This window comes from Glossina fuscipes, unplaced genomic scaffold, assembly GCF_014805625.2.
Source record: "Glossina fuscipes isolate IAEA_lab_2018 unplaced genomic scaffold, Yale_Gfus_2 121, whole genome shotgun sequence".
NCBI classification, from domain to species: Eukaryota; Metazoa; Arthropoda; class Insecta; order Diptera; family Glossinidae; genus Glossina; species Glossina fuscipes.
The window spans coordinates 7,471,062-7,487,880 of record NW_023998464.1 but is presented as its reverse complement, the minus strand read 5'-3'; the positions used below and the strand labels follow the sequence as shown (position 1 = coordinate 7,487,880).

The following is a 16,819-nucleotide window of genomic DNA, read 5'->3' as shown; positions in this document are numbered from 1 at the left end:
CAGCGGAAGCAGACCGGCACCTCGTCGAAGGGACGCACCGGAAACGAGTACCACATCACATAGGTCCTTCCCGCAGTGGTGAGAATATCACTTAACCTCTGAGTGGTCTCTAGGATTACATTAACCTGCCCATCCCCGGCAACCCATGGACGAGAAGTCAGACGGACGGACTTGTCAAAATCAACCCGGGTTATTCCCTTGTCCTCGAAGTTAAGCTTGAATAGCTCATCCATAAATTCCTTCGGCCCAATCTGTTTGTCTACGTTGCGCACTATCAATTTAGGGCCAATCTTTTGAGGCACAGACACAGTAAGACCTGCCTCAGCGAACTTAGTGTTCGTCAGAATCTTTCCCCTTTCTTCAACTGAGGTGGTGCGAATAATCGCTCCACCACTCCGCTGGCTGGCCTTAATGTCGTGTACTCTTACACCAAGGGAGGGACCGACCTGAGCCGCCACCCTATCTGCCACCTGCTTGGGGGTGTCCACAGCGTTAACGCTTTGGACAACCAGCGACCATGTCTCCACCGGTTTAGGGGCCGGACCAGGTGCAGGCTCTCCACCGGCAGTAGGCACAACATTGCCAACTTTCACGGGCTTGTTAGTGTTATTTATAACTTTTTCTAGCTCGGCAATACGACCAGACAGGTGCGCATTTTCACGAACTAAATCCATCAGCACCTTCTCATATTCGTTGGAAACAGACAACAGCGACCGTACCTCTGGTCCAGTGGAACCTATTTTGAAAATCTTGTCATACAAATCTTCAGTCACCGCCTTGAATTTCTCAATGAAATCAGACTTACTGGCGACTTTAACATCCCTAAACTTCTTCTTACTACGTAAAGCAGTAACAGTAGCAATAGAAGAGGTGGACGAATCCCCACGCTCATTATTGGAGTCCTCAAAATTCTTCTGTTTTTTCGCTGCCTCTCTTGACTCCTCCTTATCTTTTTCCCTTTTTTTTTTTCTATCTATTTGCGACTGTAGCAATAAGCGTGCCTTTAACGCCCTCTGCGGGTCCTCGTCTGATACTTCCATATCAGACACCGAGTAAAAATTTAGTAATAATAAAGCAAGAACAATAAATTTGTGTCTGTGCTTATTTATTATATGTAAAAGTGTATAGGAGAAGCGTTTGTCTCCACTAAATAAAAAGAAAATAAAACAGTATGGTAACAATTAAAATTAAAGACAAAATTGGTTTGTGCCTTCAGTAAGGTGGAAAAAAGCACTTACCATGTGTTTTTGACACTATGAATTACAAAAATCGTTTGTTTATTTTTATTTTTTTATTTTTTTATTTTTTTTATTTTTTTTTATTTTTATTATTTCAATGGTAAAAAGCCGCTGCGCAACAGCGCGGCGCACCACTATGGTTATGATTCACTATGATTATGATTATGATTCAATTTCTTTCTTATTCTTTTTTATATTAAGACACTTATTTATTTTATTTATTTCAATGGGAAAAAGCCGCTGCGCAACAGCGCCGCGCACCACTATGATTATGATTCACTATGATTATGGATTCAATTTCTTTCTCTTTTCCTTTTTATATTAAGACGCTTATTTTATTTTATTTATTTATTTATTTATTTATTTTTTTTTTTTATATATATATTTTTTCTTTCCTGAAACACGTGTGCTCTACACAAAAACACAATTATGCAGAGTCAATTTGGAAAGCAGATAGATGTTTATTTTTTTAAACACATCTTAACTCTTCGAATATTCCAGTCCAAGTGAGTTTTGTGGGACAGAGGATTCTCCCTGAATGCAATATAGTGAAAGTGTAGAGTGAGTTTACGTGTGTACTTATTTTCCTAACTTGCTTGGCTGTTTTCGCCAAGAGTTGGCTCTTCCAACTGCCAAAATTGATTTGGGCAAGGGTTTCGTTGTTAAATAAAAAGAATACAAATTTGCTTTGACCTCTTATGTGCTCGACATGAAATGTCCAAAATGAAATTGACGTTATTAATAAAATGGGTTGGTTATATAGTAATTTTCTACAACTAAAATTTGTAATTTTTGGTAATGGGCTCTTAGTGTAAATTTAATGCTTGCATTTGTTTTTTTAAGAAATGAATATGAAGCATTTTTGCAAGTGTATCACTGCGTTTTTTTTCGTTTCTCCTTTTTTCTTTTTATATTATTTTTATCTTGTGGCTGCACTCTACATCCTGCGTATACTAGGAGCTTGGGACCATGGTGTGGTGGTTTATGAACTGTCGTTCGTGTCGCTTGTTGCTGCGAAATTGCATGGATAATAGGGCGAATAAGGTTGATAGCTAGTAGGAAAAGTCAGGTTAGTTTGTAATGAACTAAGATCGGTGGTGGTGATAACTTGAGGGTTTTGAGAATGGAAAGATTCCTACTGCTTTTTCTTTTCTGTTCCTCTTTCTTGCTTTTTTAATGTTTTTGAGATGGATAAGTATCAGAAGCTGCCAACTGCCGCAGGGCGCGGCTTGAGTCATTAGAAATCAGCTATACTAATATCCTCTATCCTGTGGCACTGCCGCTCATGTATACTTTCACACGGAGGGTTGCCCTTCAATTATTATTTGAAAGCGTACGTTGACGCTCCTCATTCCTTTTTTTTTTCAATATTATTACAGCAAACGTTCCTAACGCTTTTCATTTTTTAAGCCCGAGCAGCTTATTTGCCCTGAGATTGTTTGGGAAACGAACCTCCCCACATGTAAAGGCAATTTTCGCTCAAAACCTGAGGGGTAGCTGGGGTAGCTCAGCGGTTCCAGGTTTTGTTTCACTAGAAATTTCTTTGTTTATCTTTTCCAGGTAATAATGTCAATTGGGCACCTTAAATTTTTACCAAAATGTCTGGGGACCTTGGTACCACTTCTGCTCTTAGAGGCGTTTTGGATACAAATACTTTAAACTGATTGATTGTTTCATTGATGTTTTTTTTTCACTTGTTAAAAGCCAAAAAAAATCTCTCCAGACAACGAACATATTAACCGTCTTATGTGACATTGCGAATACTGTACAAAAGATTTGATGCTATGAAAGTATGCAAGGAAGCACCCGTGGCCTTTAAGCAGCTGAGTCTCGTAAGCCTTGTTGAATGTTTTGGTGCCACGCTATTAATGACGGAACGCTGCAATAACTTTCAGCGCACACAAGCGGGACCCTGCTTTCATATCTTTTCTAAACGAGAGGGTATTCGCCGAGCGAATGATAGATCGAATTACCCCGTGATTGGATGTTGGCTTTGTTTGGGGTCCCATGTGTTGGGCATTAGTCAACGACAATCTGTAGCCAATCATAATGCCTAGGTATCCAAATACATCTTGTAATATGCCAACCGCACCCACCTTCAGCGTAGCTCATTCGTAGAGGGTGGCCTCTTCCTAGATGTTATTAGAATTGCTTTCGTTTTTTGCTCCGTCATGCTCAATCCTGCTGACGAGAGTCACGACTGTATTGTTAGTTATGGGCGTGATGTTCCGTTGCTGTTTTGCTATTACCATGACCGCGACATCGTCTGCGTATCTCTGCTGTGGACCTTGCAGACGCAAGACATCATATATACCATACATGACATTAATCCAAGCACTTGAGGTATTTCACTGGTAATGGGGCGTTTTTTGCATCTTTTGTTTGACGTATGTAGAAGTTTTCTGCCTTTAAAGTACCTGGCCACTGTATTCATCAAATAATTTGCACTGTTGCATTCCAGCGATTATATGGTGGCAGGTGACGGAGTTAAAAGTGTTTTTTAAATCCAGTGTTACTACAATGTATACGACGACCTGTCAATGTTTCCTTTCTACAGCTGCGGCGGCTGCTGCAGTCACTACTGTCACAATATCTGTGGCACGTCTTTTCTTTTTAAATCCGAACTGGTGTTCGAATAGGAATTTGTTGATACATATGGTATATATAACATAAGTTTTAAATAAATCTTCCATCGAATTTCTGTTTTAGTTTGTTTTTATTTTTAATTTTTTCTAAAAAGGAAAACTTGAAGAAATTACCACAAATACAAAAACTACATGATTCAACAGCATATAAATAAATAAAAGGTTACACAGTATAAACAAACCAACAAACACTTGTAATGACATATTTGTAAATCATCCCCGTCTACTTTAATATCGAACTACGGACTTTACTATTTTTAGTGTCGCTCTTAAGTGTCACTTAAAGACGATCGGATATTTTTGAGACGGGCGCTGACTTACATAGTTTGGAAGGTGTGGTGAATGAATATATATATATAAATATGATCATTTTATTACGTTGATTGCCCTTGCAAGCGTTCATACTTCACTCCGTGGCCACCGGTCGATAGTGATTATCCACTACGGCCTTTAATGAAAAATCATCCTTAAGTATGCTACACTTAGCGGTGTTTAGAAAGACGGAGTAAGTTTAAGACAGCTCTTCGTGTTTAATTAACGAAAGTACTTTTTTCGTCCTCTAAAGAAGAATATTAAAGCACACAAAACAGAGAAAACGAGAGAAGATGTATATTCATTCCCACTTAATTTCTTGAATCTTCGTACAGACATTACATTACGAATCTTCAAATTGTGCCTCTCGGTATAATTGACAAAAATTGTTGAGGTTGTTTCGATTATCATTTTTTATTTCTCGTGAACTACATTGTGTTTGATTCCAATGTGACCTTAGGATAGTTTTGAGAGATCTAGGCATATGATTGATGAACAGCTTGGTTAATTAATTGGTCTACCCAGCGCTTGTGTTTGACGTTAATTAGTCGGCGTGACCAAGATGTGATTACAATCAATCACATTTCCAATGAACGAACGATCTCAATGATGTTCTGATGGTGGACATCATAACCGTCCCAAACTTTTCAACAACGGTGAGAACTTATCTTGGAAGTAGGAAGTAGTCGTAGCCACACTTATTTGTACTTTAACACAAAGTAATTTTTTTGGGAAGGAAAAATTATTGTTTGGGGAGCCCTATATATATTGCCCCTTATGGAAAAAAAACTAAAAAGCTTGCTGTTACCTTTTTTTCTTAAAACAAATCGAAATTTTTTTTTTAAAAGCAATAACGAGCAGAATGCAAAGCAAGTAGATTGTCGACAAAGAAACGTTACAACGCTAATAAACTGTCACAATCTTTTTTATAATTAAGTAATTACTACCTATTATATTTTATTCAAAAATATAATCAAAACAAACTTGTGCCTTTCCATCGATCGCTAAAAATATTCCAATTATTGTACGCATCATAGTTTAAAAAAATATTTTATTTTGTTTTATATTAACATTGCATTGTATATATATATATATATATTGTACATGTATTGTATATAATTGTATAAAATACGAAACAACGAACACAGTTTCGGAGAACCCGTAGCATACATACATTTACAGTAGATACGTTTTATAGCTTTTCATTGAATTATTATTATATTCATAATCAAGAGAACGAACAAATGTAATTAAAATGCAAAAGACTTATGTCCTTTATGTACTTATTTAAATTTAAGTTAATATCTTATATTATTAAAATAAATACATGCGTATAATAGCAACTTGCAACTGCTTTCATTTAGTAATCGACCGTCAAATTCCAGATTTAATAGAAGGTAAGTGACTCTATACATTGTTTATATTGTTGAGTAAAATCTAAGCGTAGTCACGTCCGCTTTCCAATTTTCTCATCTGAAATAATAAAAAAATATATATATGTTGGACGAATTCATTTTCACCCGAAATATAGTGATATATATTAGTTCGGGGAAAAAGAAATCCATTATTTTTTCGGTAGATGGCTGCACTGATAGATTTCTCGTAAAGTATCGATCAAACAATTTCAGATTTATGCTCGTTGGAAAGGTGACATTTCCCAGTAAACAAAATTCTTTTGCTGTTTTTTGTTTGATGCATTCAGTTGTGAGTTACAGCGTGTTAAAAATGGAAGTGAACAAAAAGAAAATTCGGTACATTTTACAGTTTTTCTTTGACAAAGGCGAAAATGCAAGCCAGGCGGCTAAAATTGTGAATGGTGTTTATGGTTCCGATACTGTAACAGCCAATTATGTGCAATTTTTGTTTCGTAGATTCCGTTCAGGAATTTTCGATGTTAAAGATGCACCTCGCACAGGTAGGCCGGTCGTCGAAAATGTCGATAAAATCGGAGAAATGATCGAAGTTGACCGGCATGTTAGCAGTCGTAACATCGCCCATGAGATAAAAATAGATCATAATACAGTTTTAAACCATTTACACAAAGCTGGATTCAAAAAGAAGCTCGATGTTTGGGTGCCACACCAATTAACAGAAAAAAACATGACGGATCGAATTTCCATCTGCGAAGCCTATGCCAAACGGAATGAGATAGACCCATTTCTTAAACGAGATGAGAAATGGATCACATACGATAACCCTGTGCGAAAACGATCGTGGTCAAAGAGCGGTGAAGCACCTCAAACGGTGGTCAAACCAGGACTAACGGCCAGGAAAGTTTTGCTATGCATTTGGTGGGACTGGAAGGGGATTATTTATTATGAGTTGCTTCCATATGGCCAAACGCTAAATTCTGATCTCTACTGTCAACAACTGGACCGTTTGAAGATAGCGATTGACCAGAAACGGCCAGAATTGGCCAACAGGAGAGGTGTCGTGTTCCACCAGGACAACGCTAGGCCACATACATCTACAGTGACTCGCCAGAAACTTCGGGAGCTTGGTTGGGAAGTTTTAATGCATCCGCCATACAGTCCGGACTTGGCACCAAGCGATTATCATCTTTGCATGTTAAATAAAGTCCTGAAGTTCATATAAAAATAATGGATTTCTTTTTCCCCCAAATTAATATTATATGGGCGTATGCGTTTACATTTAATGTTATGAAGATAGATAGCATCTTGGACTCAATGTTAAACTCAGTGTGTTATCAAAGCCTTTAAAATAGTCAATTTTCATTGAAATGCTATGTGTTATGGTTTTTATGATGCGATTTGCATTATCAATTCAGAGCACAGAACGGAGGATCAAATACCAAATAACGATTATCTGAAAAAGAATTTTCTGCAACGAAGACTGCTATTGAATTTGTCGGCTGCTTGTTGTGCTGCATTTTGTCTCGTCTTGTCGAGTACTTCTAATTTTTTCGACAGAACATTTTACACATTAGACCACCGCTCATAGGGGAAGAGTCGCTGTCCGTTTAATTACATTCCAGAGAAAATTTTTCATTGTTAAATTTTTCAAATGCTTGTTAAGGAGACCTTGCCAGAGGCTTGCTGATATAAAATAACCTTAAAGAAATGAACGACCCCGTTTTTTGTCTCGTATATATTGCGGAATGAAACGATTTCTGAGAAAACTTCCAATTAGTAGTATAACATGACTTAGTAATAATGATGACATACAATCACGAATAACACGGAGACACACAAAATCGAGGCTAAGCTGTATAATTTTGCATGTGTTTGCAATGATCAATATATCATAAGTACATCAATATGTTTATTTTGTGAAGTTGTTATGCTGTTTCTCATTATTTATCGATATATTTCGACAATATGATGTTATCTTGCCTAATCAAATTTCAACTAGTTCTTATTTCGCGTTTCCTTCTCACGAGCATATTTAGTTGGACGTGAATGGTGCTTGCGGGCTTAATTTTAGAAAATTTTAAATAGAACTAATCTAGTAAAGTGACAAACACTAGATGTGACTTTATTAATGAATCCGAAATCTGTGATTATTGCGGAAAGCTTCATCCTAATATTAATAAACATATGCAATGCGAGCCTTCAAATGGTTGACTTTCATAAGATCGTTAAGGGCTTGCAATTGCTATACTGTTATTCGCGATTTTCATATATTCTTTTATCTGACGTTATGCCGCAAATTTGATCGTAGTTTTTGAAGACTAATCTTATGAAAATCTGCCATTTGTTCTTGAAACAATAAATGCATGCTTTCCAATAACGTATGAAAATCGTTCAAAATTCAATTTAGAGATCTAGTCATCGTTGCAAATATATTATCAAAAAATTTTGAAAGGGATATACATTCGGTCCAAATGCTTTCCCATAAGTATGAAGGATAAAGAAATATATAGTAGCTACACGCCGTTAGGATGAAAAGAGTTTATCGATTACGCGTCTTCTTCAATCATGAACGCTGTCACGTGATACTGGTCGGCTATTTTCAAGATAAGATCGATGAATTGCTCTTACTATCTCGATGCGACGGTCAACCGAAGAATTAAAGACGCACAACCTTTTTTGCAGATAATCATATTTTTCAGATAAAACATGTTAAGACTCGTAAGAACTTCTATAATACCAATGTGTAAGGTACATTTTAATGCATATGCAGCAACCCTCACCTCACGCTCATCGGCATGTGTCCCGTATTTATCCGATACTTCACTAACCTTAGCAGCTGGTTTTTCAAGAATTTGAGTATAAATTAAAGCAGCGGCGATGCCACCCAAAACTGGACCAACCCAATAGACCCAATGCGAATCCCAGTTGTTGGTCGCAAAAGCAGTACCTACAGTGCGAGCAGGATTCATGCTAGCTCCAGTATAACGTATTGTGCCCAAATGACCCAAAGTAACGGCCATACCGATAGCCAGCGGAGCGATGTAGCGCGAATCTAAATATTTAGGGAGTATTTCCATTGAGACCTATGTGATAAAAGGTAATTCTCGACTGAACCTGGTTTATTGGCATCGCAAGCTCCGAAAACTGTTAAAACCAAAACCAAACCAAGGAAAAATTCAATTCCCACGCCTTGCAATTCTGTTATATTCGGGGCCAGACTTGTATGACCCAAACCATTATAGTAGACCTCATCGATGAGTGTCTGTTGAAATAAAAAGCAAAATGTAAGCAATTTCTGGTAAATACATTTAATATTATTTAAGATGAATACCCTAATGGCGGCAGTACCCGCTATTGACCCTAGGCACTGAAATATTATGTACAAGATTGCTCGCAATAAACTGACTCGACCAGCCACCAGCATACCCAGGGTCACAGCAGGATTGACGTGCCCTCCACTTAAGTGCCCGACAACCTAAGGAAAAAAACGGAATAAAAAAGAAAATTTAATAAATTCAGTCAAATAACGATAGCAACCATACATAATTCTACATAACTCAACTAACTTGGATAATCCAAACCTCTAGAATGTAAAGAGCAAAGGGACAAGGTGCAATAAAATTATTCTCATGTAAATAAACGGCTTTGCGTATTAAGAAACATATTGTATTGATTGCAAGTCGGATATGCTGCGTAATCGAAATAACGATTACAATTTGTGTTCCGGCAAAGAAATCATTCGCGGCAAATCACGCTTGGAGAAAAGTTATCTTTTTCCTTTTGAAGATAGTGTTCTTTAGGGCCCTGTTTGTTAAAACGGTCATAAGGTTACTTCTTATATTTGTTCGTCATTGTTTCCCGTCACCTTGTATCGAATTTCACATTGTGGAGCAAAAGTGGCAGCAAAAGAATTTAAGAAATAAATAAATATTAAAATATTGCAGTTGAACTATCGATAAGTTAACTCAATAAAATATATTTAAACACTATTCTAATGTTTTCGCAATCCTTTAGCAGCTGCATGATGCGCCTGGGAATTTATTATCTGGTTAAATTATTTATCCGGAATGAGTTGGATTTAGGATTTACGTAACACTGCCTTCTTCTTAATCTTGTCCGTCCTTAAAAAGGTCATTTCTAAAAACTATCGGTTTGTTTACGTGTGCTACCTTACTTGCAGCTTCGCCTTTCTGAGCTTCTGGATGCGATAGACTCTACGATCCTTCCCAGTTAGATTTTAAATTTGCTGATTATCTATCACTTTGGGATGGCTGGATACAGTTGCACCATGTCTCCGTCAACAAAGTTCGCTTTCCGATCATTTCCGGTTCTCAACTTCTCATTTGCGTTCTGATTTCCGTGTGTAAAACGTTTTGGTCACCCTTGGTCCTTTAGCTTATATCTCACTGCTTTTGATTTACCACTTTCCTCACAGCTATGCATCCATGCTGCTACTCCATAGTTTTTACAACGCCGAAGTGCTCTCAGTTTGAACCTTTACGACGCTTTTCTATGATTTCTTTGGACTTGACTCTTGGAATCACCAACAACCTTTTTGTGCGTGAACCTTTTTTACTGTACCATATCCTGCATAGACACCCGTCTTCGAAAACTAGGCTCAACACGTTCATCTTTTTTAGCGGCATTTATTAACTTGTTAACATGTTTCTGCCTACCGCAGTCATCGTCATCGTCATTTACTCAATTTATCTCCTTATATGTGGAGTTTTTGCTGTACGCCTGTTTTACTATTGATGGGCAACCTTAAGTGCGAGTCATTCGTCCGAAATTTACATTCACGAGCAATGTGCCCAACTTTGTAGCAATTTTAGTATTTGCGCATGGTTGCTTTTGGTCTTTTGCTCTTATTCTGCCTCCTCGGACATTCTTCACCTAGCACGTTGGAGGTGTCATCAATAATGGTGGCTTGAACCTTAGAAACACTGTCTCCTACACCAAGTTGCTGTTTAGCCTTTTAAAGCGTCGACGTCATTTCGTAAGGTTGCAAACGTTTCACCCATTTTTTCTTCTAAGGCTTCCACATTCGCAGCAATTTGACTTATTACTTTACTAACTTCTTTTTCCAGTGCATTCAGTCTGGCATCAAGCTGGTTTAGCCCTTCGTCAACCTTCCTTTCTAGGGCAGCAATTTTGCCCTCAATTTGCTGATACACCTCGTGTTTTAGGATGTCTTGATTTTCCTGAATTTTTCCCGACCTTTTCCGTCGTCCCCTCAATTTTTGATTCTATTTCTTGTTGTACTGTAGCATTTGTTGTTGCATTTGTTGCATAAACTGCTTTTATATACTTGCGCCATCTTCGCCTCTGCCGCAGCTGCATTTTATTTTCCTCCCAAGTTGTCGTTTTTCAGTTCTGTTTGCTCTTGTTCTGCAATTTCTTGTATGGTTGCATAGCTTTGCTGCATTCAGCGTAGCCTCAACGTGCGTACGTGCTTCCCGCCTCTCATCGGTTGTACAAGTATCTTCTTCTACATTACTGCCCGTCGGATAGACTTCATAAGAATCGCCGTAGAATTCAAATGCGCTTTTCTAAGATAGGACTCGTACCACTAATCAAAATCCTTTTTTTTACGATTATATTCCTTAAGAGTAAAATTATTTACAATTTATTTTTTACAATACTTTTTCTACTCATTCTGCTTTCCGCAAATATTCACATTTTTACGAGTTTATTACTATTACCTAATTTCATGGCTTCGTTTTTAATAATGAATTTCTACTCGATTGCACTGTAGATAATTATGGTTCTAGATAATTATGGAATCCGTTAACCTGCTTTCCCGGTACTCGTTTTCCTTGGCTGGCAGCTGCAAGACGCGCCTGCGAATATGCACTTGGTTTTTCCCTCTCTAGGGACTTTATTATTTGGGAAAATTAATTATCCGTAATGTGCTGGATTTAGAATTTCCGTAACAATATCTTCATTTAAGGAGTGTACCAAATAGTTTTAAACATTCGGTCTTGTTTCCTTTATGATAACTAAGCATAAAATCTCAAAAAAGTGAAAAAAAAACAAAATTTAATCAATTGTAACTTTGTGCCGGCATAGGCTATGTTTTCCATTTTAGATCGTAAGGGGTAGAATGTTTCGTAAAGTAAATGTGAAAAATTTCAACCCTCTAACTTTTATAATTTCCAGATAACGGGTAAAAATCAGAAAATTTTTGTTAAAGAAAACGTAGTTTACGCTTCACTGCGCGCTTCTGCTCCGACCGATTTGGCCAATTTTTAATGCCAACCTGTGTGCAGAAGCTTCCAATGTTTCTACCAAAGTCCATATCTTCATTTTTGCGACCAGGAGAGTGCCAACAACACACACCAAATAGGCACCCATACACACAGACGGACAGACATGGCTAATAAAACAGCAAACAGACAAAAAGATCTTGCTTAGTATCTCTTATAACATAGGTTTGACTAACACGCCCTGCACCAGTATGATGGCATTGTAATATAATTTTCATCGATGTAACATTAAGAAGAAGAAAAATCCTTGTTTTTTCTTGTATTGTTGAATTGATGGGTAGAAGAGAAGAAGTGTTGCCTTTTCCTTACACTAAAAATTGTTTGTAAAAGAATCTATATTGCACTCTGCGATAGACTGACCAATCGCCAAAATACTTTCCATTACTTTGATCACAAATTCTGGGTCTGCTAAATGGTCGCTGAACTTGCTAAAATTAGCCGTACAGAATTTAAAATTTTTAGTGAACTCAGCCAGAATATAGGCCAGACACACATAACTTGTGACTTCATTTCAATTAAAAAAAAAAAAAAAATATGAATAAGTATATAAAAAGAGAATACTTGAAAGTGGATGTGATCGTGTTCTAAAAGAGCTCGAGCGAAAGTCAGCAACTTTACATTGTAAAATTAAAAACAGTACACCTTGATAGTTAATTAATGCAATTAAGGCAATGCGGGCGTTTAAGATTAAGTGTAATAATATCATAAAATAATTCGCTCGGACTGTTAGTGCACTAAAACGGCTATAAATCTCAATATCGTATAAGCAAATACTGGTAACTTTAATGAGCATTTATGTAAAGCTTTAAACTAATTACAGTCTTACGAAATGTGCTTATGTAGATAAAAAGATTAATTAATGCAAAAGGGTTTAAAAAAATAATCGAAGACATCAGCATTCATTTACAAAAAATAATAAAATTACTTGAAACAACTAAAGAGGCATCAGGGGAGCATTTTGAAGCAATTGGTTTAAGCAAATGTGCGTCTAATTCTTTATTTATTCGTTCAAAGCACCTTTTGCGCTATCATATGGGTGGATCCAAGTGCCATGTTCGGTAATGGTGCTTTGCATGACGTCCTGATAGCCTGAGATCATTGCTTCACAGATATGGTAAAGCCGAAAAACTCGTTTTTGTACACTTGCAAAAACACGTGTATCTCTACAGCATGTTGACATGGAATCCTACATAGATGTCAGATGTGGTACAATAGTACCAACGCACTAAGAAAGCAGTTTGATGATTTCGTAGCACCCAAGAGGTTTAAATGTAAAGTTATCCTTATTTGTTTTTGTAATACTGTTATGTCCCTGTATTACAAGCGATGATATATAGTATGTTAACGTAATGCCTTGTGAACGTCTATATCAGAACCTTTCGCAAGCGGAATGATCAGGATCGTCCCAAAAATAACCTCGAAACAGGTCAAAATCTCTTCTCTTATATATAATAACTATCGATACTCCAAGTTCGAATAATCTACTAAAATCTGCGTTGATAGGAGGAAGTAATGTCTGCTGATAACAGCTTTGAGGATAGGACGTTACAAATTAGAAATGCAAGCATTTCATGCGCGAGTTTTTCCATATGGAGCCGAGTGTACTAAAGCCTCACGAAATCGTGATTTCTAATAAATAACGTCAATTTTTCGAAGCAATTGCACTAATTATTGGACTTAGTATTGCTTAAGGTTGGTTTCACTTGCTTGGAAGAAGTTGTAACGCATAACATAAACTTCGTCGCTTCCAATGGTACCATCAAAGATAATCAGCCCTGTCGTTGATGTTATTGGTTCGCATACTGTTTATTAGGGTTATTTAAGCTTTAGATATTGTGGCGCATCGACTGTTCATCGTTCATAAGCACATATCCCTGATGTCCTTTGAATTAATCAGGAAAAGTAAAGTTTCTCGCAGATTTAAATTTTTTTGGTGCGTTCTGTAAGCTTTAATGTAATAATTTGCACATTTGCGTAGAGTTTAAAGACGGTGCTTTCAAAGGAAGACCTCACAGGTTTATTCTATACCCTACAGTTCTAATAACAATAAAAATATACTTTGCCTGGTTACAGGCCGGATCGTATTTTAAGGCAATGTTAATATTTATGGTGGTGAGGGAAAAGATCGGTGATTCGGAGATTGATTAGCAAAATGGCAATGGACAGAGAAATTTTCGAAAGGTGTTAAAAGAATATGGTAAGAAAATCATCTTGAACTCTTGAAGGGTCTTTTGAACCTACTGTGCTAGACTGCTATCATAATAGAAAATGGTCTAAGGGCATTTTATGCTTAAATTGCTTTAATAACAATTAAACCATCAATGTTGACATCTTACGCTCTTTATTTCTCGCTTTTTCTACTTCAAACAAGTTAGAATAGGTTCTTGGACAATCTTGCGTGCCAATGGGTCTCATCTTCACAGGGAATGTTCTCTATGCCTGTAAATAAGATAACAGGCAAGAGAAACTGTGATGTAAGGAGGAACAAAAATTAACAGTAATGTTTCCGTTCTGAATAGGTAGGGGAACATTAGCTTCGAGGGATTATAGGGTCCTGCGGCATACGAACAACGGATGATGCTGCAACAGATCTCTTTCATTTCTGTAGGTCACCTGATTCCCCTAACATTTTAATGAATTGAGTTTTAATTATAGGCTGATCACAGACAATAATAATTCCAATAGAAGTGGTTTTGCTTCAATAGACCAGCCTACCCCTCGATGCCAGCAGCTTCACTTTATTCCACGCGCTTTGATATGGATTTACGGAAACAAGCAGTTCAGAAGCTTACATGAAACTAAATAAAATACGAAACCAAAGAATAGCGTTTAATGTAGAATAAATTTTGCCCAAATATATACCGGAAAGTGTACATACTTGCTATAGCCTCAGTTGTGTATTATGGAGAATGTATGCATAAATTTGTTGTCAACATCTGATAGCATGTCAATCATTATTTATAAATAATTATGTGAATACCATGTACTACTTACTGTGATTGCCATAAAGACTCCTAAGCCAAATGCCAAAGCCTTAAATGTACCATCCTCGGGTTGCGTGCATGCTCCACAAGCGAAAAAATTTAATATCAAATTTCCTAATTAATAGAAAGAAAATTCCGCACATAAATATATAAATGTTCCATTACGTGCGCTCCCTCTCCCTCTCTATTCGCCGTCCAGGTGTAAGCAAATGCGTACGCATACGTAAACGAATGTTAACAGAAACTTACCAAGAAATTCGCCAACCAAAGATTGCCATAAACGATAATCTTTTGATTTCAATTCATTTATACCAAGCGAGTATTCAAATTTTCCGGCCATAATGTCTACAATTGAAGAGAAATTTTTGATACTACATTAAGTTCGCTACTTTATTGTTTACAAGAAGAAATGCAAAGAAATGCATTCACTTCAAGACGCATCTTGTGTCCCACCGCATATAGGACATATTTTTTTTTACGTTTTTTTTTCACAAAAAAGAACGTGTATGCCACGTTTCAATTTCCTAACCAGTTCTTGGAAGCACTATGGAGTTTGGAAATGGATGTAAGATAAGGAATGGAATCTCTACTTAATTGGTATTGTCAAAGGCGACTTATTTCTATCTTTTTAAGAGTCTTATGTTGTATAAGAGCTTTGATCTAGATTGTTTTTCGATTTTTGCTGTACTTGAAAAAATCCAAGCAAGAATGTTTTGCGCGCTGAGAGGATATGAAAATACATGGAATGGTTGCGCTTAATAACCGGCTCAGTTTTATAAGTTGCTTTTGGTGTCGCTCACGTAGTTAATTCTTGTGAATGGAGGTTGGCAGAAGCGCTATACAGTCGTTAATGTTTCTCGCAACTAGCCATGTGGTTTTTTACGCTTTCGTTGATAGGTTGTGCTCATTTTTCTTTTCTGTCAATATACATATACTACAAAGCGCGATAGCTTACTTTGGTACTACTTAAAGGGTAGTATTTTCGCATGAAGAAATCAAAGTAAAAGAAATATTCACTGATAAAGTAACGGGGCTCTTAGGAAAGGCCACAAGGATTTGTTTCCAACCTTGCTATTTGCATCAAATTCCAATTTTCAGTCTCAAATTTTAGGATCTTAAACGCATATACACGTCTATGCATATACATGTATATATACACATATGTTTACATATATATGTCGAAGACCTTGGTTTCCCGAGGTCAAAGCCAGCTGTTGGTTCATCCTTCAAATGAAAAATTAAAGAAAAAATCGCCTACAGAATCGGTCAAGAAGCATGCTTCAGAATCTCACATGGGGAGTAGTCCTTGTCTAACAATTAAAAAGTAAGAATTAAATGTCTTGGTAGAATGAAAATGTTGAGGGTCAATTTGAATTGCTTGGGTAGTCCTTACTAAAAGCATTTACGCTTTATCCCAAAGAAAAAAAAGGGGCTCAGGCTTATGTTACCCCGTTAGCATCCCTGAGCATTGGAAATTGACGGCAGATAAAGTACGCTTAGAAGAGAAATCTGCCGCATCTAGAATGATGTGAATTCCGAAACAAGAAACAATTAACACATGCAAGGGCAGTACAAGAGAAACATAGAAAATTAAGAAGAAGAAGTTTTTAATATCTGAAAGAAGAACTATCTTTTTAATGTACCAAGCCTCCATTCCATTAAAAGTGCAAATAAGTTTAAAATTAGAGCTGATCAGTCCAATAGCCACGCTCAGAAGAGCACAAAACTACTATTTCTATGATGAAAATAGGCAATGAAGACAAGGAAGCGATTCTCTCTACCCCAACAACGTCTTCCTTGGCCTTTTTTGGTTAAAACTGAATTCTGTGATTATTCACCGCCGTCTCTTCTGCTTTTTACATCTTTAGGAAGCGAAAAAAAAAAGTTTCTACTCATTACATTTTTTTTGCTAAACTCTTTTGAATTTTACTGAATCATTAAAGACGAAGGAAATACTAAGAGAAAGGACCGAAGCACTTGTTTGATGATATTTTTTTAATA

The 16,819-nt window shown here is 36.8% G+C and overlaps 1 protein-coding gene across 6 annotated transcripts in view; it reads right to left on the bottom strand.

The window, feature by feature from the left end:
* Window positions 1–5,262: 5,262 nt before the first annotated feature.
* LOC119640351 (aquaporin AQPAn.G) overlaps window positions 5,263–16,819 on the bottom strand; it is a 31,482-nt gene continuing 19,925 nt past the window's right edge. Inside the window, exons 2-7 of one of the 6 annotated variants that reach the window (XM_038038307.1) lie at window positions 15,068–15,163; window positions 14,829–14,932; window positions 8,900–9,043; window positions 8,683–8,830; window positions 8,349–8,620; window positions 5,268–5,668 (exon numbers count right to left, since the gene is read on the bottom strand). In XM_038038307.1, the coding sequence (XP_037894235.1) occupies window positions 5,633–5,668; window positions 8,349–8,620; window positions 8,683–8,830; window positions 8,900–9,043; window positions 14,829–14,932; window positions 15,068–15,158 (795 nt within the window). In that variant the 5' untranslated portion in view covers window positions 15,159–15,163 and the 3' untranslated portion in view covers window positions 5,268–5,632. Of the gene's footprint in view, window positions 5,669–7,071; window positions 8,621–8,682; window positions 9,044–9,742; window positions 11,559–14,828; window positions 14,933–15,067; window positions 15,164–16,819 lie in introns of those variants that run through there. The other 5 variants (XM_038038308.1, XM_038038306.1, XM_038038305.1 and 2 more) reach the window with 5 other exon arrangements.